The sequence below is a fragment of the Podarcis filfolensis genome (genome assembly GCF_964270895.1).
Source record: "Podarcis filfolensis genome assembly, chromosome: 7".
NCBI lineage: Eukaryota > Metazoa > Chordata > Lepidosauria > Squamata > Lacertidae > Podarcis > Podarcis filfolensis.
Genome location: NC_139603.1, coordinates 81002434 through 81030416, shown reverse-complemented (window position 1 = coordinate 81030416; position 27983 = coordinate 81002434). Strand labels below are relative to the sequence as shown.

At 44.7% G+C, this 27983-nt stretch overlaps 2 protein-coding genes across 2 annotated transcripts in view; one reads left to right on the top strand and one right to left on the bottom strand.

Moving 5' to 3' along the window:
* The window catches only part of TG (thyroglobulin), a 172061-nt gene that overhangs the window by 50177 nt on the left and 93901 nt on the right, over positions 1-27983 (bottom strand). The gene's annotated exons all lie outside the window — the stretch shown is intronic.
* Positions 199-27983, top strand: SLA (Src like adaptor). The gene is made up of 8 exons (XM_083622305.1): positions 199-649; positions 6495-6588; positions 12853-12952; positions 15615-15701; positions 18174-18277; positions 20374-20505; positions 24901-25048; positions 26740-27983. The coding sequence occupies exons 2-8, from the start codon at positions 6525-6527 to the stop codon at positions 26948-26950; spliced, it is 846 nt and encodes a 281-aa protein (XP_083478431.1). The 5' UTR covers positions 199-649; positions 6495-6524; the 3' UTR covers positions 26951-27983.

Sequence of the window (27983 nt, the reverse complement as noted above, 5' to 3'; positions counted from 1 at the left end):
TCCTCAGGGTTCCTTTCCAGCTCTACAATTCTATGATCCCTGACACCGAAGCCTGCTTTTCTGCATGCCCACAATGCCAGTTTTCTGGGCTGAGCACAGCTGAGTATCATGATGCAACATGCCCTTCTGGGCTCTGGGGAGGAAGGAAGGCCTGCAGCAAGCTATAAATACATAAATGGCACAAGCGAGCAACAGGCACTGGAAACCTGTAGTGCACAAAGGTTCCGTATGCACAGGGGGACCCCTTCCTTTGCTTTTCGCACAGCCACAGCCACCACTTGCACCACCGCAGGCCCCCCCCCCCCAAAAAACTTGACATGAAAACAGCTTGTCGGAAAAGGAGAGCAAAAGTGCCCCAGACCACCTCCCAGCCCAGCTAGCAACTAGCAACAGGAACTTATCTCGTGCAATACGCGGAGCCCTTCCTTATTTCTCACAGAGGAAGTATGCGCCTTGTTTAGCAAGAACGGGGCTGCACAATAGGCTGCCAAACTCTCCAAAAGTCTCACTTCGCTCGGCTGTGCACATCAGAACTGAACCTGCTTTCCCCTCTGGCATTTTCCAAGCGACATGGAAGCCAGGCACCGCTGGTGAAAGGAAGAGGCAAAGGAAGAGGGCTAGGGCACTATGCTTGGCATCTAAACGCAAGGTAAGCTCTGCTGGAATCCAGGGCCGGGTTAGCCCCTTGCCGCACAGAAACGTTGAGCGTTCTTGCACAACTCAGGGATGATGTGGTGGTTATGCTTGAGAAAAGGTTGTGGGGGGTTATCAGTTCTTTAGGCTGGTACAAGGGAGAAGCTCCTCAACGAGGCAAAAATAGGATAGCAGGCAACCACATCTCTGTATTCACCGATTCCAGTGAAAGCAGTGGGCGAAGTGGGAGCTAAACCTGCCCCAATGCCTCACACGCTTTCCTGCACAGCCTGGCTCATAGAGAGCTGCTGTATATGGAATAAAACCTTTGGTCCATGTAGCTCAGTATTGTCTACACTGATTGGCAGCTGCTCTCCGGCAGGGGGACAACCTGAGCCTCAGATGGAGATGCTGGAGAAAGAAACTGGGACCTTCTGCACAAAAGGCAGAGATGTTCTGGCACCGAGCTACCTCCCTTCCCTCACCCATCACATACAAACTGTCCCCCAAACTGGGGTCTCCAGCTGTTTTTGGACTACAGTGCCAATCACCCCCCAACCACTGGTCCTGAAAGCTAGGGATAATGGGAGTTGTAGTCCAAAAACAGCTGGAGGGCCAAGTTTGGGGGGACACTGTATTGGGGCTGGGGTGAAAGAAAAGGACAGGTGCATCTGTCAGGGCTTAAATTCCCTACAGGGGGTCCTGTGTCTCCCGCGCTCTCTCTGAGCATCCAAGCAGTGTGAACAGGAAGGAGACGGAGGAACCTTCTCCAATTGCCTTGCCCTGTTGACCTTCTGGGTGACTCTCTGCCCAGACCCTGCTTCTTTTAGATTTGGAGGGGGGAAGACAAGATAAACTACTTCTTCGCACAATGGAATTTACAGGATGTAATAATAATAATAATAATAATTTATTTATATCCCGCCCTCCCCAGCCGAAGCCGGGCTCAGAGCAGCAAACAACAATAAAAGTAACACAGCATTCTAAAATCAATTCATTTTAAAATTAATTCAAAATCAAATTAATGGCAACCATGGGGCTAGAGTTCTATGAGGATTACCAAAGGAGGGGGTCAGACTGTCCCTTGGCCAAAGGCCTGGTGGAACAGCTCTGTCTTGCAGGCCCTGCGGAAAGATGTCAAGTCCCACAGGGCCCTAGTCTCTTGTGACAGAGCGTTCCACCACAGCCGAAAAAGCCTTGGTCTGGTTGAGGCCAGCCTAACCTCCCTATGGCCCGGGACCTCCAAGATGTTTTTGTTTGAAGGCCGTAAGGTCCTCTGTGGGACATACCAGGAGAGGCGGTCCCGTGGGTACGTGGGTCCTAGGCCCTATAGGGCTTTAAAGGTTAAAGCCAGCAATGGACTCTGGTTTGGCAGGCTTTAAAGGAGCGTAAGGCTATATCCAAGGTGACCAACCCTCTTGCCTGTGCTCTGTCGGAGGCAGTGATGCTTCTGAATATCAGAATACCACTGGAGGGGAAAGGACTGTTGTGCTTTGTGGTCTGTGTGCAGGATTCCTTTGTGCATCTGGTTGGCCGCTGTGAGAACAGAATGCTGGATGGCTTGGGCCACTGGTCCGATGCAGAAGAGCTGTTCTTACCCTCTTTCCCAAATCTATTAGGCAGGGAAGGGGCTCAAAACGGAATAGGGCAAGCATGCGGGCATCAAACATGGCTGCGTCTGGGATGCCTCGTTCAGCCCCAAGGACGGAGGCAGAAAGCCATTTTATCTTGCTTATTTTAAGAAAGTCAGAAGCGGTTTGAGAGGCAAATCACTTCCCATGGTATATAATGCACACATTTTTCTTTCGTCGCACCGCTGCCTCTGGCTAAGTGGGTTTTTCAGGTTTCCGAAGCCATAAAGAAAAGCCTGCAAAACCCATTCAGCAGAGGCAAAAGCAGGGTGAATTTCCACACCACAAACAGCCCCTTTCAAATTGCCTTTGCAAATTGCAAGACATACACACAGAGAAAAACGGGTGCATTAACTTCCTGTTCCAAAGCAGAGTAAGAAGCCCTTCGGTGAACGTGTTAAATGAACAATAAAAGCCCTGCATTTCGCAGAATACTTTGCATGTCTTGACAAGGTCGCAGTGGAAGATACGAGAGGCAATTTCACTCCAGTACGTTGAAGCTGACCACTCTCTCTAGAGCCTTTCTCTCTTCTCTAAGCCCACTTTTGGCTTGGGAGAGGGAGTCCATTTTCCTGACTACCTCTGAAATGAATTACTTTTTAAAAAAAGACACTATGCATTTAAAGCACTCCCCTGCCCAAATCCTGGAGCTGTAGTTTGTTAAGGGTGCTGGGAATTCTAGGTCTGTGATGGGCAAACTACATTTCCTAGGACTCTAGGGAGGCAGGGTGTGTACACAACTGGTGGGTGGGAATGAGTTCAATGCTCTTCGGCAGCAAGTCTTGCTGAAGATCTCCTGTTATCCTTAAGGGTCTACTCTATGCAATTGGGGAGGCAAGTTTAGAAGCCCCTTTTCATCTCCTGGAGGGTCACTGTGGAGAACCTTCCACCTCAACATCAGGATTGCATCCTGCCTTGGTAGTTCCTAGCAGCCTTATATCTAACCTGGTGTCCTCCATCTGTTGCTGCAAACCCCCATCACCCCTGACTAGGGGTGGACCTGTCAATTTCTGTTCTCTCCATTTCTCATTTTCCCCAATCTGAAAATCCAGCTTCCCATATATCTGCAGCAATTTGTGAATTTTCTGTTCCTTTGAAAACTCTCGTGAAAATTCGCCAGCATTGTAGTGCAGATTTCTCCCAATAAACCCATTCCTGTCTGCCGTTTTGACTAATGGACACATTCTAGCGGGCAGGTTCTCCTGATACAATGCATCTTTGTTATGCTATTTTCACTACAATATAATATGACTTAATAGATGCAGGTAGAAGGATCATCTCCTGGCATCTTCAGGTGTCACTGAGAGAGACTCCCTTTCTGAAACCCTTTCCGAAAATGTAGACATTGCACTGAGCTAAATGTACAAATTGCCTGATTCGGTAAAGACCAGTTGCATCCTTTTTTCGTCATTTTGTTGCTGCCTTTTGCTAGTATTTTAACAGCACAATCCTAGTCAAGTTAACCCAGAGCTAACTCCCAATGGATTCAATGGGGCTTACTCTCAAGTAAGTCTGGTTAGGCTTTCAGCTTTTTTCTTTTAATTAAGAAAAAAAAATTCAGTTGACCTGGAGGGCAGGTTAATAACATTTATAAATGACGAAACCATCAATACCGCATCAGCACAAAATCCCACAGAACAAGGGAGTCCATACATACCTTTCCCCAAAAAGTATGATGAAGATTTGGAATGGAACGAAACAGTAGCTTGGGCTTTCAAGGTTACTGTGTGAGACCCTGACAGAGTAAGTAAAAGTCCCTATAGGCTGATGAAAAACCAGAGCTGGAATTTGGAACAGATGAATACACCAATTCGTATTTATTTATTTGACAAAAATTACCAGCTGATTGGTTTTAAAACTAAGTGGTTTACAAGAAATATTAAAACTGTCAGTTAAAAAGCCAGTCAGATACAATTAATAAGGTTTTAAAATAGTTAATATTAAAAGTATATCTAAAAGAGAGAGGGATTAAAGCGCATCAACATTTATGTGTCCGGATAGGTTCGCCTAAGCAAAAATATTATAGGTAGGTGTCAAAAAGCATACAGCAATAGCACCTGACAGATGTCAGTAGGCAAGAACTTCCAAAGTATAGCTGCTGCCACACTAAAATATCAAGTTTGTTACAACTGTAGAAAGCGTATTATGTTGCACGCTTATCAGTGCCTGTTCTGCAGATCGAAGCAGCTGAATGGGCTCATATGATATAAGGCGATCCTGCAATTTTAGTGCCTATCAATTTCTCATTTTTCAAATCTTCTTTCACCACATTTCAGCATGAGTTTGCAATATTTTTAAGTCCTCATTAAAAAAAATTTGCTGGCATTTTGGTGTGTTTTTCCCTAAAAGGACCGTTTTCGTTTGCAGTTTCCCCTAATACATTTTTACTTTTGTATGTTATCTTCACTAACATATGGATTTACATGCAAAATTATTAATGAAGAAACCACATGCTGGTTGTAGCCTAGCAGAAACATGTGACCAAAATTAAAAGACTTCTTACATCAAAATAAAAACTTGGCCCGTATAAGGAATAAAATATACAGGGAAAACAGAATCTTAGATCTCAAAGGAGGCAACATGGTATTGTCTCACTGCAAACACAGCTGTGTTAAACATTACATACCTGTCTGAACTGGACAACAGATATTTACCCTTTTCCATATTACCGTGAGGAACAACCACCACTAAAGAGTTCTCTAATTATTTTTGTCTGTTTCATACATTTACAGTATAACATGTAGTATTTGGTGTCTTCTACAAAGGGCTAATCTCTGGGGATTTTCTTGAATCTCCCTTCCAGAAAATTAGACTTCATAGTCCAAAAAAATCCAGGGCTGTAACTGTTTTGCAGAGAAAAAGTCCTCAAATAAGTATTTCTCTTCCCCACAGTGCGATTTTAAGCAGGCAAAGTACTGGAAAATCTGGATAAAATCATGGTGTCCGTGTATTATTCTGCAGACGGCTCTTAAGAGCTGTGCTTTAATACTGAAATGTAAGCTGCATTTACGCAGCAAAATGCATCTCTCAGTCAAGTCCATATTTCCTCAGTAACAATTTACTGATAGCTATCCGGGTGTTTGGGGAGAATGAACGAGGCTGCCCTTCTGTACACAATTCTGCCAGTTCATTTATCGAATGTCTCAGTTTTTTTAAAAAAATAAAGGACGACAGCAGCCAACATAAAATAAATTTGGAATTACTCTGGTCACATGTGCTCTTGGTGGGAGACCCAATAAAGAGCAAATAAATCTGTTCTGTATTATCTCCAACTGTTTTGGTTTCAAAACGCCCCAGATTTCCACACTGAGGAATAACCTTAGCTACAAAAAGACCTCTTAGAAGATCCCCACCATTCAATCTGGTATATTATAACACTGACTCCATGGACTTTTCAGCCCTTTAGTTTATTAGTCTGCCAGTGACTTTTTCATAGGCCATTTGGGGGTGGGGGAACAATTCCCATGCAGACTCTCTCCTGATTTACACATTTTTGTACACATTTTCGGTCAGAGAATCACAAAATTCGTAGAAGTGTGGGCTTTGAAGGCTAGCTGTGTTTCAGTCTGCATATTGCTTTGAGGAGTGCAAATTAGGCGAGTCTGTGTTAAAATCGGAACCAAGCCTCCGTCTCTTGCTGAAATTGTTATGAAACTAAGCTGTGCCTTATAAAACCAGCGCTGTCTGTTTTAATTCTTGAGGGTATGTGGATACATTTCAGGGAATGTTTTCCATCCCTCTGTGGTTCAGCAGAGAAGAAACTGAGGCAGAGTGGGAGGGGGGGAAAGAGATTGATTTAGGGAGACAGAGTATGTATTTTGTATGCCTGAGTTTGCGTAGAGTAAGTATATTGACGTCTTATTGTCCCTGGTGCCCCCAAACACACACACACACACACACACACACACACACACACACTTTTCATGCTTTGACTGCAACTTCCTATTATGCAAATACAACATCGGTGGAAAATACTGTTTTATACATCAGTTCTTGGCAACGTTTCTGGTTGCGGTTTTCGGCCACTGTTGTGACAACTTCAGGGAAGTTGTGAGAACTTAAGCAAATGCATGTGTTTCTCAGACACATGCAGAACATCAAATAATTAAGAAGAAGGATCAATGCAAAGTATGTGCCTGCTTTCTTCTTCTTCTTCTAACAAGCTACTAAATGTTAGTAAGCAAATCAGGTGCTAACCTGAAGCTTTTGCATCTGTCTTTGCTACTTTAGCTCTGAAGCTCTCGCTTTGAAGGAAGAACAATGGGGAACACTATAAGAACAACAAAAACCACGCCTGAGATAAATATCACACCCTGGCAATCTGGTAAGTGTGCTTAAATTGAATTAAATTACAATTTCGGAGGAGGAGGTGTGGGAAGAGAAAGGGAGACCAAAAATAGTTGACGAACAGCCTACATGACATGGCATGAGCAAAAAATAATAATATGTCTTTCAGAGACAGCATCAGCATATACAGTGGTACCTCAGATTACATACGCTTCAGGTTACAGACTCCGCTAACCCAGAAATAGTGCTTCAGGTTAAGAACTTTGCTTCAGGATGAGAACAGAAATCGTGCTCCGGCGGCATGGCAGCAGCAGGCGGCCCCAGTAGCTAAAGTGGTGCTTCAGGTTATGAACAGTTTCAGGTTAAGTACGGACCTCCGGAACGAATTAAGTACTTAACCCGAGGTACCACTGTAGTGGCCTCAGGCAATTGTCAGCATCCCAAACCTCCAACAAGTCCCATTACTGACTCTGACCTGGGACCCCCCTCAAGCAGGACTCAAATCATTTGGGCAGCTGAGTTGGGGAGCTGCCATTTTAACTTCCCACAAGGCCCCCACAGTTGCGGGGTCGCATTTTAATTTCCCTCCATATCACCGAGCAACACTATGACATGATGGGGAATTAAAATTGCAGCTCCATCAGAGTTTGGTCAAAACAGGGTTGGTCTTGTGGGTTTCATTAAGGGCTCACTTACCTACACCCAATAAACTGAGCACTGCCCTGATCCTAAATCTTAGCTCTTGGGTGCTTCACACTTTTGATGCATCACTTGCATCTCGCAGACCTTGGGGTCCCAAATTTCAGCAGCACCCTGTGCGACGCCAAAATTCACACCCCACCCCTCTCACCTTCCATTCTATTTCATCGTTTCGGGGTCCCTTGAGGCCCTGCACCCAGCACGGACAAAACTGGTTGCATTCCCCTAATCTGCCGCTGTATCTCATACCAAAGTCAAGGAGTGCATTTCAAACTACTAAGTGTGAAAAAGGTTTTATAAGACTTTTTTTAAAAAAAGCGCACCTTTAAGCAAAAGAACAAAGATCTTCTTTACCTTTCAATTGTAAGGTCAAGCCCGGCCTGTGGCTTGGTTGTTCCCAAAGTTTTAAGAAGTGCCAAAAAGAAAAGAAAAAACCTTTAGAGCAGGGGTAGGCAAACTAAGGCCCGGGGGCTGGATTCGGCCCAATCACCCTCTCAATCCGGCCCACGGATGGTCCGGGAATCAGCATGTTTTTACATGAGTAGAATGTGTCCTTTTATTTAAAATGCACCTCTGGGTTATTTGTGGGGCATAGGAATTCATTCATTTCCCCCCAAAAAAAAATATAGTCCGGCCCCCCACAAGGTCTGAAGGACAGTGGACCGGCCCCCTGCTGAAAAAGTTTGCTGACCCCTGCTTTAGAGAAACACACACCTGTGCAAAGGATAAGAAATAAGCAACAATGAGGACTACGTTCCACATAATGCTAAATACTGGGATGAGAGAGAAGAGAACTTGGGTGGGGAGTGGAATGGAATATCCTGGAGGCGGGCTTGGCTGCTTGACTAGAAATCTGAACAGGATCACACCACATAGCAATGTTTTCTCGCAGATCCCACTTACTTTCCATTAGTTTTCAGAGTTTTAGTATCCTTTTTGGAGTCTCTTGGGAAAGGGTTAGAGTCAAGGCTTGGGTGTGTGGAAAGGGGCTGTAATAATTGATTATTTATACCCCACCATTTAGCTGGGCTTCCCCAGCCACTCTGGGCGGCTTCCAACAAAGTATTAAAATACAGTGGTCTGTTAAACATTAAAAGCTTCCCCAAAGAGGGCTGCCTTCAGATGTCTTCTAAAAGTCAGGTAGTTGTTGTTCTCTTTGACATCTGGTGGGAGGGCGTTCCACAGGGTGGGTGCCACTACCGAGAAGGCCCTCTGCCTGGTTCCCTGTAACTTGGCTTCTCGCAATGAGGGAACCGATAGAAGGCCCTCGGCGCTGGACTTCAGTGTCCGGGCAGAACGATAGGGGTGGAGACGCTCCTTCAGGTATACTGGACTGAGGCCGTTTAGGGCTTTAAAGGTCAGCACCAACACTTTGAATTGTGCTCGGAAACATACTGGGAGCCAATGTGGATCTTTCAAGACCAGTGTTATGTGGTCTCAGCGGCCGCTCCCAGTCAACATGCATGTGGTAGGAATTGACCCTGGGCACACAAAACTCACCATGCGTTAAACAAGACCAGCAACTATGCAAGAATATCCTGCTCATGAGAGCCACCGGCTACAAAATCTGGTGCAATGGGTTGTTACAAAACCCTGACAGGCTCTTGGGTCACCTTAACTTGAGATGTCAGGGAGGGCAAGTTCTCAGTGTTCGCTTATTTGTCCCATGTCCGGTATGGAAATCGCTCCAGCGAATACAATTGGTACCCACTGTCGTCGTTGCTCTTAGTCCAGAAACAATAGGCAATTCATCACTTCCTCGCTCCCATTTGCACTGTGCTTTCTTTGCACTGAAATGAACGGGGTGGAATAGCATAATGGCAGCTTAATTTATGTGGTTATGTAAATTATATAAGTTACATGATGTCATTACAGCAGACAGTGAGATGAGCAATATAGTTTTTAGAGAGAGGTGAACTGCAGGAGAACGGAAACATTGCTGCATGTGGCAAATGCAGGGTGGAATGGAAAATGATGCCTTCTTACATTCTGAACTATGCTGTTGAGCTACTGAAATTGCCCAATATATTCAACATCATCCTGTTCTTTAATAATAAATAAATAATAATAATAATAATAATAATAATAATAATAAATTTTATTTATACCCCGCCCTCCCCAGCCAAGGCCGGGCTCTGGGTGGCTAACAACCAATAATAAAAACAAGTTGAATGAATACAACTTAAAAACAAGATTAAAATGCAACATTAAAACATTAAAATGCAGCCTCATCACAGGAGGAGAAAGGAAAAAAGAAAAAGGGGGAGGGAATCAAATTGACTCCAAGCCAAAGGCCAGGCGGAACAACTCTCTCTTACAGGCCCTGTGGAAAGAAATCAGATCCCGCAGGGCCCTGGTCTCATGAGACAGAGCGTTCCACCAGGCTGGAGCCAGTGTTGAAAAGGCCCTGGCTCTGGTTGAGGCTAATCTGACTTCCTTAGAGCCCGGGACCTCTAGGGTGTTGCTATTTATGGACCTTAAGGTCCTCCGTGGGGCATAAAAAGGTAAAGGGACCCCTGACCATTAGGTCCAGTCGTGACCGACTCTGGGGTTGCGGCACTCATCTCGCTTTATTGGCCGAGGGAGCTGGCGTACAGCTTCTGGGTCATGTGGCCAGCATGACTAAGCCGCTTCTGGCGAACCAGAGCAGCGCACGGAAATGCCATTTACCTTCCCGCTGGAGCGGTACCTATTTATCTACTTGTACTTTGATGTGCTTTCAAACTGCTAGGTTGGCAGGAGCAGGGACCAAGCAACGGGAGCTCACCCTGTCGCGGGGATTCGAACCGCCGACCTTCTGATCAACAAGTCCTAGGCTCTGTGGTTTAACCCACAGCGCCACCCATGTCCCACCTCCCATGTGTCCGTGGGGCATACCACCTCCCCCAAAAAGAGTCTTCCAGAGCAGTTTACAGATCACTGCAAACAGGACAGTTTTTGTCCTCAGGTTAACAGCCTAGAGACACACAGCACAAAAGGAAAACGTATTGGGAGGGAGAAGAAAACAAGCAAAAATGACACGGCACCAAGGATGGACTGCAAACCCCCTCCTGAATGCAAAGCGCTATGTTGTGGTCTCTCCTTACAATCTCACTTCCCGATAAATTTATGCATGAGCAAACAGGACATGTAAATGTTATCTTGTGCCTTTATGACGAAGGTGTCCTTGTTTTCTCTGCCGATAGCAGCTGTGCTGCTGGTAGAGGAGCCAGCCAAGTCAAGAGGTACCCAGCCCAACTGCTAACTGAACAGGAAGGTGACCTTGATTTTTCTGACTTCCTGTGGTTTTGCATTTCTGCCCTGCGCTATTTTTAAGCCTCAAACTATTTTTAGACTATTGGCAAGATAAAGATGTACTGCTTGTTTGACATAAGAAGATCAACGTGTCATCGTCTGATTAGATTGTAGCAGCCCAGAGGCAGGAGATAGCAGCTATCGTAGCAAAAGCTGGCCTAGTCTTAGCAGTGAACAGGGCTGAATATGTACCTGAAATGCGTTGCCAGCTAGGCTTTGGGAGACGGCATTCAGGTGCCACATAAGTGATGGCAACTAAACAGGGTTTGACAGGATTTTATGCAGCTCTTAGGTAGAGGTAATGTGGGCCTCCAATGGTTCTCAAAATAAATTTCTCTGTGCCACACTTTCAGAATAAAAATTTGCTGTCACCACACTGAATTTTTCATTGATTAAAAAAAGGAAAACAAAAAGAAAGAACTCCTAGCAGTGTTTGATTTATAACACAGAAGACAACGATTTATGGCCAAAGATGGTAGGAAGAAACAATTCCGTCAAAGGAAGATTGGCAATTAAAATTAATGGAATATGTAGAAATGGTGAAACTCACCGGAAGAACAAGAAATCAAGGAGGTAGACTTTTCAAAATAGAATGGGGAAAATTCATTGACTCTTTGAAGACGCGTTGTATACAAATTAAAACATTTGAGGGACTGATACGAACACGTGCAGTAAGAGACAATTAAGGGGAAGACAAGGGAAAATTTGTAAATATGTATGAATTGGATATGCAGTAATAAAAAGATATGAAAAAAATAACCGCAGAAAGGAGGGGAGGGAAGTCGAGGGGAAGGTAAATTAGATTTGTAAAGATTTGGTTTTTCTTGTCAAAATATTTGCAAAAGCTGAAAATGAAATATAAAATTATATATATATAATTTTATATTTTTATATAAAAAAATTATATATAAAAACACATAGAACACAACTACTTTATAATACGACCATGAGACATCCAGAAAGCAGCTACATATTCCACAATAATAATAATAATTACAGTATATTTTACTAGACTGTACTACACTGAAATGTTTACATTTTTCTTTGATTGTCCTTGAGTTTTCCCATCCTCTCCTGCCAGACCCTTTGAGAACCAGTTGGGAAGAGAGGGTTAGTGGGCAGTCTGAATAGCATTTAAGGGGTGCAGTTAATTCATTATGTTAGATTAAGATCACATCGCCAATGGGAGAGCACATGGCTTTCCCCAGAGAATCCTGGAAACTGCATTTCTTTTTAAGGGTGCTGGGAACTGGAGCTCTGTGAGGAGCAAACTACAGTTCTCGGGTTCCTTTGAGGGGACTCCATGTGAGGCAACACGGCCGTGGGAGTTCTGTTTTTTAAGTGCTAGGGCTCAACCTAGGGACATGTGAGGTAAGCAAAAATGCAAGGGAACCTTGGGCATGTGCAGAGTGCATTTATCTCCCCACTGAGTCACCACAGGGACTGAGTCCCCCCGACAACAGATATTAAAGGAAGAGCTTCCCTTTCAAAAGATGACATTTCCAGAGAGGCGTCAACATCTCTCACCAGACTTAAGTACTGGATTTGAATCTATCAGAAATGAAGTACAGTGGGACCTCAGTTTAAGAACAATCCTGTTTACGAACGATTCGGTTTACAAACTCCACAAAACTGGAAGTAGCGTCCCGGTTTGCAAACTTTGCCTCGGTCTAAGAACGGAAGCCGAACAGTGGAAGGGCACGGCGGCAGGAGGCCTCATTAGGGAAAGCACACGCCTCGGTTTAAGAATGGTTTCGGTTTAAGAACGGACTTCCAGAACGGATTAAGTTCATAAACTGAGGTACCACTGTACTAGGATTCACTTTGGCCCACATCTTCAGAAACATATTTATTGTGGGATAATAATAAGAATTTATTATTTATACCCTGCCCATCTGGCGGGGTTTCCCCAGCCACTCTGGGTGGCTCCCAACAGAGTACTAATAATAATGATCATAATAAAGTGATAAAATATCAAACATTAAAAACTTCCCGAAACAGGGCTGCCTTCAGATGTCTTCTAAAAGCCAGATAGTTGTTTATTTCTTTGACATCTGATGGGAGGGCATTCCACAGGGCGGCCGCCACCACCAAGAAGGCCCTCTGCCTGGTTCCCTGCAACCTCACTTCTCGCAAGGAGGGAACCACCAGAAGGCCCTCGGAGCTGGATCTCAGTGTCTGGGCTTAACTATGGGGGTGGAGATGCTCCTTCAGGTATACTGGGTCAAGGCCTTGGATGCACCAAGGTTATGACTGGATTCTGGTGAACATATTGACTTCATATTTTGCATCTTTCACTCTTCTTCAGGCCAAAGAAGTGACTTCCTTGCTGTCCTTGACAACTACCCTGATCCGGATATAAGCCAACCTATATTTCACGTTGGAGAAAAACTGCGTGTGATATCAGAGTAAGTACCTTCCTATTTTATTCTATTCTCAAAAAAAGAAGAAGTTTGCATTAAGTTGAAGGACAGCTGAGAAATTCACATTATTCAATGCCGAGAAGTGCAATTTTGGGTAGGCGTCCCCACCCCCTTCGTGCCACAAAAATTGGCAGCGGCAGCAAAATTGGTTTGCAGTATCAACGGTCAGGGAATATGTGAGGGTCTGAAGAGGAGACCCAAAGGGCTCCCATGAGCTACTGGAAATAAAACATACAACTCCCAAGGTTCTAGTCCATTTGAGCTGGGGGAGAAAATGGTTTCCGAACCCTATCAACGGCAACTGATTTAAGTAGTTTCCAACAAATTCCCCCTCCTCTCTATCTCCGCATGTGAAACTGAGGGGGTGAAGTCACTTTTCTTATGCGTAAGAAACAACCGAAAGTCTCTGTTTTGTAAATAACTGGGCAACAAGGAAAGCTCCGCTGTTAAGGGGTTAGCGCTCTGAGGTGTTTTGCATGGCTCAGGTGATTCAGAGGGCGTTGCTCATAACGGGCGTTTGCTTGTCTATAAAGAAATAAAAAACCGGGTGGATTTTGCTCGAATTTACCTGTTGTGTACCAATCATGCATTGGAGACCGTAGCCCACAAGCGTGAAAGTCAGCATTTAGTGGAACTTTCCTTTTCCTGTTTTGATTCTGCTGAGGCACGAAAGAAAGCTCAGGGGACTTGCAGCCCGGGCCAAAAGCTGTAACTCAAATGAGAGAATGGGCCATGGGGCTACGCCAACTTCTGTACAGAGAGCTACAGAAAATGTTACTTCCCCTATCCTTCAACAGTCTGCCTGTTAGAATCAGCGGTACAGGTGCTTGAAAGGTTTCTGCAAAGATCCCAGCTTTGCAGTCAAATATACAAGATGGTGTATATGGGATGGGACGCGGGTGGCGCTGTGGGTTAAACCACAGAGCCTAGGGCTTGCCGATCAGAAGGTTGGTGGTTCGAACCCCCGCGACGGGGTGAGCTCCCATTGTTCGGTCCCTGCTCCTGCCAACCTAGCAGTTCAAAAGCACGTCAAAGTGCAAGTAGATAAATAGGTACCGCTCCAGCAGGAAGGTAAAAGGCGTTTATGTGCGCTGCTCTGGTTCACCAGAAGTGGCTTAGTCATGCTGGCCTCATGACCCGGAAGCTGTACGCCTGCTCCCTCGGCCAATAAAGCGAGATGAGCACCGCAACCCCAGAGTCGGCCATGACTGGATCTAATGGTCAGGGGTCCCTTTACCTTTACTATACAGGATGGTATCAGGCTGACATACTCAGGGCAGACCCACCGAAAACAATGGACTTGAATGAGCCACGACTTGTTTGAGTTTGTCGATTTCATTGGCGCTATTTAGTATGGATTTTTAGTTAAGTATCACCCAAAGCATTCAGGCTCTGCTAAAGTTAGCATGTGAACAATCACAGTGGCTTCATATTAACCTTAACATTTAAGCAACCCAAGGACAGTGTATTCTTCAATCTACCTCCCATATGTCCGGGTTTTCCCGTACATATTGCCTATTCAGCAAAAATCCGCCATTTTTCAGTCCGATTCCCAGATGTGTCCAGGAAAACCTGGACATATGGCAGCCCTATTTTATCCCTAGATAGCACTGTGTGTGTGTCATTCTTTGGAAATCCTTATTAATATGCTAACAATGCCATCACCTTTACTTTATTCTTTTTATTTAAACAATGTAAGGTGAGTGCAAAGGGACACGGGTGGCGCTGTGGGTTAAACCACAGAGCCTAGGACTTGCCGATCAGAAGGTTGGCGGTTCGAATCCCTGCGAAGGGGTGAGCTCCCATTGCTTGGTCCCTGCTCCTGCCAACCTAGCAGTTCGAAAGCACGTTAAAGTGCAAGTAGATAAATAGGTACTGCTCCAGTGGGAAGGTAAACAGCGTTCCGTGCGCTGCTCTGGTTTGCCAGAAGTGGCTTAGTCATGCTGGCCACATGACCCGGAAGCTGCACGCCGGCTCCCTCGGCCAATAAAGCGAGATGAGTGCCACAACCCCAGAGTCAGCCACGACTGGACCTAATGGTCAGGGGTCCCTTTACCTTTACCTTTAAGGTGAGCGCATCCTACTGAATGGTCAGCCATTCCCAAATATTTTAAAAATGGATATGAAATTAAGATTTTTGCTGTGACATGCATCTCTTGTTTACACTAGTGTGTGGCCTGGGGAGACTTTTGAGGGCCACACAGAGAGGCTTGGAGGGCCACATTAGCCGCTGGACTTGAGATTCCTCATACTTGACCTAAAGTAGCACAGAGAAATGATCTTCCTCTTGTAACGGGCATGTGGGTATTCCAGACAGATGACAGAGTTGTAAATTGCAAATCTCCGGCAGAGAGAACAGAAAAGAGGAGCAGCTGACATACGATTCGGGGGGAAGGGGGAGATGTTACCTCATCTGGAAACAGGAAGTCTCATTAACTTTACTGAGTTTCTTTTTTTATACAACGGGTGGAAAGAGGAAGTCTAGTAGTTTCACTGATGATCACCTTTATCCCTCATATGTCTGTCGGAGTTCACAACCCACAGGGATATATTTTAGACCATTTTCCCCACTCGCCTTGTTTCGCTACAATGACGGTAAATTTCAATATGCATTTCATCTCTCTCTCTCTCTCTCTCTCTCTTGCAGCGAAGGAGGCTGGTGGAGAGCCCGTTCCCTCACTACAGGTCAAGAAAACTACATCCCGGAAAAATGTGTAGCTAAAGTTTACCACGGGTGAGGAAACTCCCAGTGCTGTCTTGGCACAGCTGTATTTTGTGCATCATATAAATGTGTCAGGTAGCAGTGTCGGACTAGGATCTGGGGATCAGGGTTCAAATCGCCACTCAGCCATGAAGCTCACTATATGACCTTGGGCCTATAGTCCTAACCTGCCTTACAAGGCTGTTGTGAAGATAAAATGGGGAGAACTATGTAAGCCAACTTGGGCTCCTGGGAGGAAAAATGGGATACAAATATAATTGATAATAATCATAATCTGTATAAAAAAGCTAGACAGACAGACAGATACAGTAGATGATAGATAGATGATAGATAGATTGACAGATCGATAGATAATAGATAGATGATAGATATAGATGATAGATAGATAGATAAATAAATAGATATAGATAGATAGATGATAGATAGATGATAGATAGATAGATGATAGATAGAGATAGATGATAGATAGATGATAGAAAGATAGATGATAGATAGATAGATAGATAGATAGCTGGATAGATAGATGATAGATGATATAGATAGATAGATAGATGATAGATAGATAGATAGATAGATAGATATAGATAGATGATATATATAGATAGATGATAGATAGATAGATAGATAGATAGATAGATAGATAGATGATAGATAGATAGATAGATCGAAAGATATAGATAGATAGATAAATAGGTAGATGATAGATAGATAGATGATAGATAGATAGATGATAGATAGATGATAGAAAGATAGATGATAGATAGATAGATAGATAGATAGATAGATGATTGATAGACAGACAGATAGACAGATAGATAGATAGATAGATAGATAGATAGATAGATAGATCTATCATCTATATAGATAGATGATAGATAGCTGGATAGATAGATAGATAGATCGAAAGATATAGATGATAGATGGTATAGATAGATAGATAGATCAAAAGATAGATAGATCGAAAGATATAGATAGATGATAGATAGATAGATAGATAGATAGATATAGATAGATAGATATAGATAGATAGATGATAGATAATGTGTCAGGATATATAGTAATTTGGCTTGTGAGTCACTGTATAAGATGAACCCCTGTGTTTCTTTGTTCGCTATAATGAAGAATCTAAAACCAACTATGACATTCCCATCTTTTGACCAAAGTGGATGGAATTTACAGGCAGAGGAACCCAAACTTTTTGTGTGGAAAGCAAAATGGATTCCATCATCCCATATAAGCAGCGGGGAGAGTGTGGGTCGTCTCTTGCTCAGGGGAGCAGAACTTATTTTGCTCTTTCCTGCCTTAAAATATATAAGAGGTGGCTGAGAGGTGTAAATTTTTGCATGCACTTTAAAAAAAAACTCCTAGGGGAGTTCTGAAGAGATGGGGTGGGGGTGATAAAGAAGAGCTGTGTAGGAGTTTTTAAAAATTAAATGAGGCTTTTAACTGAAGAAAGACTCCCTACTGCTGTGCTTTAACAACAACAAAACAACCCAGAGTTTTCCAGTGCTTTGCAGGCGACATTTGGGACACCCTCAACGTCTTGCAGAGCCCGTGGACCTAGAGATAGATGAGATGGTATATAGAAAAATATACTGCTTTCTGTACAGAAAAAACAGAGGGGCAGAGCACTCTCTGATTCAACTTGGGTGGGGCGATATCGACAACACACTTCAGCTCAGGAGGAGGGCTACCCCCAAATCCTTCCAATCTGCTTCACTGTGATTCGGCTTGTGTGTTGTTTCAGAAACTGTGAATTTGATAGATTTGACTTAAAATGTGTACTGAATTGAATTTCCCCTCCATCCCTAATGATGGGCGTTGGAGTCTAGCAACATCTAGAGGAACACAGGTTCCCCGTCCCTGGTATAAATCTCTCCTAAGGTAAAGGTAAAGGGACCCCTGACCATTAGGTCCAGTCGTGACCGACTCTGGGGTTGTGCGCTCATCTCGCTCTATAGGCCGAGGGAGCCGGCGTTTGTCCGCAGACAGCTTCTGGGTCATGTGGACAGCATGGCTAAGCCGCTTCTGGCGAACCAGAGCAGCGCACGGAAACTCCGTTCACCTTCCCGCCGGAGCAGTACCTATTTATCTACTTGTACTTTGACCTGCTCTCGACCTGTAGGTTGGCAGGAGCAGGGACCGAGCAATGGGAGCTCAACCCGTCGCGGGGATTCGAACCGCTGACCTTCTGATCGGCAAGTCCTAGGCTCTGTGGTTTAACCCACAGCACCACCCGCATCCCTTTATAAATCTCTCCTACACATGCACAAAGCACCATATTTTGGGGGCATCTCTCTTGCCATTCATAACTAGCAATTTTCCAGCTACTGGGGGACGTCTACATTTGCAGTGATTTTTTTTAGAAAAAGTAGCAGTACCAAAAATACATTATATGGTACTCCCCTGGTTAAGTCTGCATTTCTGTGGACAAGGCCAGTTTGCCTTTTCACTCGTATAACCCCAGCCTCCCTTCTCCCACAGTTGGTTATTTGAAGGTCTGGGAAGAGAAAAAGCTGAAGAACTTCTGCTGCTTCCCAACACCAGAATTGGCTCGTTCATGATCAGAAAGAGCGAAACAACAAAAGGTGAGAAAATGAGGTTTTGCTTTCAACTTTTGCCACTTCTCTGCCTGATACTTCCTCTTAAGACCAGTTTAAACCAGACTTCGCAAACTTGGCGTTGTCCAGATGTTTTGGACTATGGCTGCATTCACACCATATACCAGGCATAGGCAAACTCCAAGCCCTCCAGATGTTTGGGACTACATTTCCCATCATCCATAGCTAACGGGACCAGTGGTCAGGGATGATGGGAATTGTAGTCCTAAATTATCTGGAGGGCCGGAGTTTGCCTATGCCTGCTATATACCATTAAAGGACGTTCAAATCACATTCCTTTCCTCAAAGAATTCTGGGCACTGTAGTTTGTTAAGCATTGCTGGGAATCGTAACTGTGTGAGAGGTAAACTACAGTGCCTGGAATTCTTTGAGGAAAATAATGTGGTTTGAATGCACTCGAAAGCTTCAAATGAGAGGTCCAGATATCTAGAGAACTGTATTTCCACTCAGAGACAGCTGTAGGCAGGATTCCTGGAGTGCAGGGATTAAACTAGACATCCCTTCCAACGCTACAATTCTATGATTCTAGGACAGCTTGAAGACTCAAAGAATCAGCAGCACAAAAACACCCAGTAGGGAAATGAAGTGCGGAACAGATACATTTAAAAGACCTATTTGAAGGCCTGCACTGCAAGGACCATGTACAGTTCAGCCGGAAAGAAGTTTCAGAACCACAGGGGCCACCACTGAAAATGCCCTATTGCTCCTGCCTGCTAATCTAATTGATTTTACTAGCGGTCAAATGAGCAGAGCATCTGAGGTTGAGTTTAAATATTATATCTTACCCACCCTAACCTGGGTGGAACTACTAAGAGAGCCCATTTGGCTGCTTTTAACACCAAAGAGGGCCTGTAGGCAAGGAGCAGGTCTTGAAGATATTTAGAACCTGAGTCATATTGGGCTTCAAACACTAATGAGAGCACCCGAAATTGGGCCCAGAAACAAACCAGCAGTCAATGGGCAGGATCTTATGGGTAAAAGTAGACCTTGGCATAACCTGAACCCAAAAAATTAAGAGCTTTGAAGGTTAACACCAGCCCTCTGACTTGGGCCACATTAAGGCATGTCCAATATTTCAAAAGTTGCCGCAGCTGAGCTCTCTGAGCTTTTACGTCACGTGCCACAGCAATTGTGAAAATCCAATGGTAGCAAAAAGGTCCCCAGCTATAATGAAGATTTTGACTAGGGCTGAATCTACACATATATAAAAAAAAGCTATGAAAATGCTTTTTTTAAAAAAAAAAAACATTTTAAAGTATATATTGAATTTGCCATTAGCTCACCATCTCCCTCTAGTGTCACATTTGTATAATGCACTTAAAACACACTTAAAACGTATTTGCAGCTGTATAGCTGATTCCAGAGTCTGGGGTGAGTAAAATGTAGCCCTGCCTACAGCTGCTTTCATCCCATGTTAGATGGATCTGGGATCTGGAGAGCCATAGATCCTGCAATTCCTGTGCTAGGTTAACAGTTTTTCCCTATCCTTGGGAATCCTGGGGATTTTTTTGGGGGGGGGGCTGTACCAAGGCATCCATAAAGGTAAAGGGACCCCTGACTATTAGGTCCAGTCGCGACCGACTCTGGGGTTGCGGCGCTCATCTTGCTTTATTGGTCGAGGGAGCCGACGTACAGCATGACTAAGCCGCTTCTGGCGACCAGAGCAGCGCACGGAAACGCCGTTTACCTTCCCGCCAGAGTGATACTATTTATCTACTTGTACTTTGATATACTTTTGAACTGCTAGGTTGGTAGGAGCAGGGACCGAGCAACAGGAGCTCACCCCGTCGCGGGGATTCGAACCGCCGACCTTCTAATCAGGAAGCCCTAGGCTCTGTGGTTTTACCCACAGTGTCACCCGCTCCCATAGCAGCCTATAATAAGGAATCATCCCCACGAAGCTCTATATCCAATTATTCTTTAGAGGTTGGCATGACAAGCCAAATGGGATAAAAACAAGGTGTCCTTACAGTGTCTCTATCACTCTAAAATGTCTTAACTGCTCCCGGGTTTCTCAGTATCCAGACAAATGGATGATTGTTTGACTTTTCTCCCTTCTCTAGGTTTATATTCGTTGTCAGTTCGGCACGTACAAGTGAAACATTACAGAATCTTCCGCCTGCCAAACAACTGGTATTATATCTCTCCTCGGCAAACTTTCCAGTGCCTTGAGGACCTCGTAAATCACTATTCCGGTAAGAGGGCGCATTCTGCTCAAAAACAAACAAGCATTTTCAAGCTTTCAGAAACACTGCTCACTGCATAAGTCTGCTTTAATTCATATGGTTACCTTGGCTTTTGAGTGGGGAACACGATGCACGATTGCAAATGGTAATCCCCATGGAATGCTCAGTTATTCTGCTTTTTCAGTGATGGCTGGTGGAATGCTCTGTCCCATGAGACTAGGGCCCTTCAGGATTTAACCTCCTTCTGTCGGGCCTGTAAGACAGCTATTCCACCTGGCTTTTAATTTGAATTCAGTCTGATCTTTTATTTCCCTTCTCTTCCCTCCCCCTCCCCGTTTATGAAGATTACCGACTCTGAGACCCCACAGCTAATTCTCCCCTGGCCTCCTCACTGGCCCAAGTAGGACTAATTCAGCCAGCTAGCTCTGGTGATCATCTAATGTTTATTAGATGGATTTCCCCTAAATTGATTTCCGAACTTTGAATTTTATTGTTATTCATGTTTTTATACTGTATTTTATGCTGCTTTTACAATTAAGTGTTTTAAATTTGTTGTTAGCCACCCTGAGCCTGGTTTTTGAACCAGGAAGGGCGGGGTATAAATAAAAATTTATTATTATTATTTGACAAGGCTGCAGATCCAATTTCGCATGTCAGCGTGCTGAAAGATGTGCAGAGACACAGGGACAGGATTTGCTTGCCCGTAGGTAGCGGCCATTGCATAACCATCACCCATGGGTCAAACTATGAGTCTGCAGGAAACAAATATCCAGTTTTGCAAGATGTTCTCTTCCTACGCTTCACAAGTTCGTGGATGTGCCAATATTGCGCCAAACTCTTATATGCAATCATTTCTTACGTGAACAGTGGACTTTTGGGAACTGTTTAAACTCCCCTGAAATTTAGAAACATGCTACTTTTAATTTTAGGAAAGCTGCCTTTCCTCTACTGGTTGGGCAGGCTCTGAAAGGACCTGTCTTATATTTGTGCGGATGTGGAGCTTTTAAGGTTTCTATTAATTGTTGCAGCTGGTTTTAGTGCTTGCCAGTTGCTTTCGGTGACTTGCATGAAGCACACAACTAATAAATCTAGAATAATAATACTATGGAGTCCATGTAGTTCAATACTGCCAGCACTGACTGGGACACTTCCAGCCCTGCATGCCAGGGACTGAACCTGGAACCTTTTTCCTGCTCCACCATTGACCCAGGACCCTTCGCCCTTATTTGCAGCCCCAGGATAAAAATCATAGAATTGTAAAGTTGGGTCATCTAGTCCAATCCCCTGCGATGCTGCTAATTCAGAGATTTCAAGAGGGTCCTTCATTGTGACTCGCCTGTCTACCAAGGCGAACAAGATCATGACCCAGAACTATTCAGAGCCAAAGAGATTTGGCTATGTAATGATATCACTGGTGGCTAACTATGTATGTACAGTGGTACCTCGGGTTACAGACGCTTCAGGTTACAGACTCTGCTAACCCAGAAATAGTACCTCGGGTTAAGAACTTTGCTTCAGGATGAGAACAGAAATCGTGCTCCGGCAGCGCGGCAGCAGCGGGAGGCCCCATTAGCTAAAGTGGTACCTCAGGTTAAGAACAGTTTCAGGTTAAGAACGGACCTCCGGAACGAATTAAGTACTTAACCCGAGGTACCACTGTATGGTGGTGGAGGAGACTCTTGAGAGTCCCATGGACTGCAAGAAGATCAAACCTCTCCATTCTGAAGGAAATCAGCCCTGAGTGCTCACTGGAAGGACAGATCCTGAAGCTGAGGCTCCAATACTTTGGCCACCTCATGAGAAGAGAAGAAGACTCCCTGGAAAAGACCCTGATGTTGGAACAGGGTGTTAACTGATGTTAAGAACAGTTTCAGGTTAAGAACGGACCTCCAGAACGAATTAAGTACTTAACCCAAGGTACCACTTTACCTCAGCGTATTTTGTGGCATTGCCATTGCAGGGCTAGTCTCCTCCATGCACTTCTCAGGGATGATGATGATGATTATTATTATTTATTTGCAAGCATGACACCTGTAATCTGAGCTACGTGCTGAAACTCACTGCACGCTCGCAATCTCTTGCCATCAAAAGGCAGTACCACTTCCGAGTGGCAGAATGTGCCCCTCAGAACAAAGGAGCCTTCCTGCAGGGGAAACACAATGCTAACGTTTGGCCATTAATGCCAATATCGCATGCATTCTGCATAGTGTGAAGCCACAACATTTGCCTAGAAGCCATGCCTTTTCTTAGAACTCACTGGTGGCTGACACAATGTGGGAAAGGAAGATGGCACACAGCTTCACAGCTCAGCGCTAGATAAATATCAACAGGCACCACACTTATATTTAGGTTATTTTGGTGGATAGAAACATCTAACAGCCCAAAGGCAGAGTGATAATCTCATTCTTCATCATGCATTTCAAAGCTGTTTGCTTTTTGCTTTTTTAAGTTTGCAATAGAGGATGTGAAAAAGTGGAAGAGGCACAAAGATCAACAGCTCATTGTGTAGCCAGTTCTAGCCTGTTTTGCAGAGAGAGGTTTCCCCACCCCCACCCCATACACAGAGATGCTGAATGGCCCTAGGTCACCCAGACAGCTTCCTGGCTGAGTGGGGATTTGAACCCTGCCCTCCCAGGTCCTAGTTCAACACTCTAACCATTACGCCACACTGCCTCTCTATTTTGAGCAACAAAATGAAAGAGCAGCAGAGTTCTTGCTTTACTCCAGCTGTGTTGTAAGCAGTAAGGTAAAGGTAAAGGTCCAGTCATGGCCGACTCTGGGATTGTGGCGCTCATCTCACTTTATTGGCCAAGGGAGCCGGTGTACAGCTTCCAGGTCATGTGGCCAGCATGACTAAGCTGCTTCTGGCAAACCAGAGCAGCGCATGGAAACGCTGTTTACCTTCCCGCCGGAGCAGTACCTATTTATCTACTCGCACTTTGTGCTTTCAAACTGCTAGGTTGGCAGGAGCAGGGACCGAGCAACAGGAGCTCACCCCGTCATGGGGATTCGAACCACCAACCTTCTGATCGGCAAGTCCTAGGCTCTGTGGTTTAACCCACAGCGCCACCCGCGTCCCTTTTGTTGTAAGCAGTATGGTCTGTATAAATCACAGTCACCTTTCCAACATTATCCCTGTTTTCAAGAACATAAGAAGAGCCCTGCTGGATCAAGAGGCCAATGGGTCATATCTCCCAGCATCCTCTTCTCACAGTGGCCAGCCAGATGCCTGTGGGAAACCCACAATTGGGACCCCTCCCCTCTTGTAGTTTCCAGCAACTGCCAGCTCAGACAGAAAAACATTAAGGAATTAATTTCATCTTTAATGTTTTCCCTGTAAGCTGCCCTGGAAGTTACTGAACTGAAAAGATGGGGTAGAAACATCACTAGAGAGAGCTCTACCTCTCTTTCAAATCAGAACCAGTGAAGGCGGTGAAGGTCCTGTGTGAGTGTCTGGAGGCGGTTGGAGGATGGATGGCGGCTAACAGATTGAGGTTTTGAATCCTGACAAGACAGAAGTACTGTTTTGGGGGGACAGGAGGCGGGCAGGTGTGGAGGATTCCCTGGTCCTGAATGAGGTAACTGTGCCCCTGAAGGACCAGGTGCGCAGCCTGGGAGTCATTTTGGACTCACAGCTGTCCATGGAGGCATAGGTCAATTCTGTGTCCAGGGCAGCTGTTTACTAGCTCCATCTGGTACGCAGGCTGAGACCCTATTTCCTGCAGACTGTCTCACCAGAGTGGTGCATGCTCTGGTTATCTCCCGCTTGGACTACTGCAATGCGCTCTATGTGGGGCTACCTTTGAAGGTGACCCGGAAATGACAACTAATCCAGAATGCGGCAGCTAAACTGGTGACTGGGAGCGGCCGCCGAGACCACATAACACCAGTCTCGAAAGACCTGCATTGGCTCCTAGTACGTTTCCGACCACAATTCAAAGTGTTGGTGCTGACCTTTAAAGCCCTAAACAGCCTCAGTCCAGTATATCTGAAGGAGCGTCTCCACCCCATTGTTCTACCTGGACACTGAGGTCCAGTGCCAAGGGCCTTCTGGCGGTTCCCTCACTGCGAGAAGCCAAGTTACAGGGAACCAGGCAGAGGGCCTTCTTGGTAGTGGCGCCCTCCCTGTGGAATGCCCTCCCACCAGATGTCAAAGAGAACAACAACTACCAGGCTTTTAGAAGACATCTGAAGGCAGCCCTGTTTAGGGAAGCTTTTAATGTTTGATGTATTACAGTATTTTAATATTTTTTGGGAAGCCGCCCCGAGTGGCTGGGGAAGCCCACCAGATGGGTGGGGTATAAATAATAAATTATTATTATAACCAAGAAACAAACAAAAACATTGCAAAAGGCAGAGACCATTTTGACTTGCAACTCATATTGCGCCCATTTCTTCTTTCAGAGGTAGCTGATGGCCTCTGCTGCATGCTCACCACTCCCTGCCTCACCCAACACACGAGCAGCAACGAAGTAAGGAATCAAGAACCGAGGAACCAAGAAACCCCCGTCGTGATGCGCAACAAGACCTTCTCGTGGAAGGATAAGCAGAGGTAATGTTTGGTCGGGGCAGCTGATGCCAGCCTTCCCCAACTCAGCGCCCTCCAGATGTTTTGGACTATAACTCCCATCAGTCCAGGCCCAATGGTCAGGAATTAAGTGAGTTGTCGTCCACAAAGGTCTGGAGGTCTATGTCAATGCAGATGGTGCTCTGAGATTCTGCAGCTACAAAACCCCAGTTCTGCAACTGGAATAAATTACTCTGTTTGACCAATATAAGCTTGCTAAAACATTCACGCTTTGTACGATATGTGCAATAGCGGGATTGAGTTTTGGACTACAGAATTTACACTTCTGTGCCTAGTTTATTCCTTGTCTGGTGTTGTAGACAAAAAAAAAAAAGGATGCGGGTGGTGCTGTGGGTTAAACCACAGAGCCTAGGACTTGCCGATCAGGTTGGCAGTTTGAATCCCTGCAACAGGGTGAGCTCCCATTGCTCGGTCCCTGCTCCTGCCAACCTAGCAATTCAAAAGTAGAAAGTGCAAGTAGATAAATAGGTACCGCTCTAACGGGAAGGTAAACGGAGTTTCCGTGTGCTGCTCTGGTTCACCAGAAGCAGCTTAGTCATGCTGGCCACATGACCCAGAAGCTGTACGTCGGCTCCCTCGGCCAATAAAGCAAGATGAGCGCCTCAACCCCAGAGTCGGCCACGACTGGACCTAATGGTCAGGGGTCCCTTTACCTTTAGACAAAAAAGGGGGTGCTAAAATAAATAAAGTGGTACCTCAGGTTACAGATGCTTCAGATTACCGACTCCGCTAACCCAGAAATAGTACCTCGGGTTAAGAATTTGCTTCAGGATGAGAACAGAAATTGCACGGCAGCAGCGGGAGGCTCCATTAGCTAAAGTGGTACCTCAGGTTAAGAACAGCTTCAGGTTAAGAACAGACCTGCAGAACGAATTAAGTTCTTAACCCAAGGTACCACTGTATCTGAAAAGCGGGGAGGGGAATAAAGGGGTTGGAAACTGAAATTCGGAAGACGACAACAGGCAATGGCTGATTATTTTGTTAAACCGACACCTACTCAGTGATACAATCATTTAACAATCCCTTCACACATTCTAAGTCATGTTCTCACCAAGGCCTGGTTCGTACAGTATTCTGTGGTGTGGATATCAGAGTTATTATTTTTTACAAAGGGTTGCTTGCATGATTTATGTCAAACAAAGCCTTGCCAGGGAAGCCACCTCACTTTTGTAGCATGTGTATATATGTGCATACACATGCTGTCCCCAACTTAGTTATAACCAGCCAAAATACTCTGGAAATGCTACATGGATACATTAACTTGATGGCTTGGAGCACGTGCATTTCTGTCTTCAAAAAACCAAAACGAAAAAACACACCACAATGATATCACTAGGGTAAGAAAGAAACCAGGTTTGGAAGCAGGATAAACCATTCTTCTTCAACGAGAAACCATCTCTAGTTCCAATTTCAGAAATGTTTGTGCTGATTTCCTTCGGGTCCAAATGTTAGACCAGGAGAGGACCAACATGAGTGGCACAACACAAAATGGCCTGGGGACACAGAAACCCATTTTGTGGCACATTCCCAGACCCATTTGTCTATCTTCTAGCACTGCACTAAGCCAAACTGCAAAGAAGCTAAGGCAGTTGAAGTACCTTATTCTGTATCAATATCTCAGACAATAAACAACCTTCTCCTTCTTCTTTTTAAAGATCAAATGAAGATGACAGTGACATTGTAGACATGCTTGGAATAGAGGACTCTGGCCTGAGCTTTGGGCTGAGGAACAGCATCAGTTCCTATCTTGCCCTAACTGGAGAAACTGACTCTTCTTACACGAACAACCGGAAGCAGAAAAGCAGGTCTGTCATATTACGGAACAAGTTCGAATCACCCTTCATTTATCACGAGAACCGATCCTGATAAAGCAGAAGGTGGCCAAGAAGAAACTTAAGATACTCCATGTTCAAACGACAAAACTTTTGCACTGTTGGGAGATAACGCAACCGCCATTTTGTCAGTCCACAAGAGACCACGTCCTCTGGGACAGAGCCTGGAGACTGGGCTTAAAGTGTACAGTGAAAAGCAGTAGATGCCGACTGATAAGGAAAGCTCTTTCAGAAATTGCTCTGGTTGCAAGAACAAAGAAACGTGTATCCACCAGGTGGTTCGGGTTTGGCCAGTTACTATTTCTATAGGCTCTTATCCAAGTCAATGGCAGTTCTTCCCCCACATTGCACACTCTATTTATAATAGGCGCAAGTTATACACAGCAACACACCATCACGTGCATTTTGGGTCATAGAGCTGGAATATTACCAGATCTTAATCTTCTGCCCTGAGGAAAATTATTCCAAATGTCAGGCTTTCCTCTGACCTGACCAGACCACACAAGACCTTTAGCAGAGTTCATCACACAAAGGAGCCTGCGGGATAAACAACTTCAGATAATCCAAAGTGTGGGGTTATTTTGCTTAGCAAAATCAGGTGGTACGGTCCTACCCTGGACCTCAGAATGCGGCCGGAAGAATCATTTCTTTTTTACATAAAATATTCCATGTAAGAAGAAAACTAACACGGCGAGACCAAGTCAGTTAGAACCTTTTCCCTGATGCCCTGGTTTTTGTTTTTGTTTTTTTAATGTAGAGAAAATCTACGGTTTCAAGCAAAGTAGTCCAGCTGTCGCTGTGCTTGCAGACTTGCCTAAATCAAATCAGATTAGGTTCTGCCTTATGAAATCCAGAGCCAGCATGTTTTTAGTTAATAACTAGAGTTCATCTTCAACCTCTCAGAGGTCCCAGATATGCATATATAAACTTATTTATGTGGGTGATGCCCTTGTGTAATGTAAATTGTGTTACAGCGTATGAGCCTTGAGTGAAGCTGAGGAAAACATGTATATAGGTGTAAAAAAACCAAAAAACCCCAAGTAATAAAACATTATTAAACAAACAGA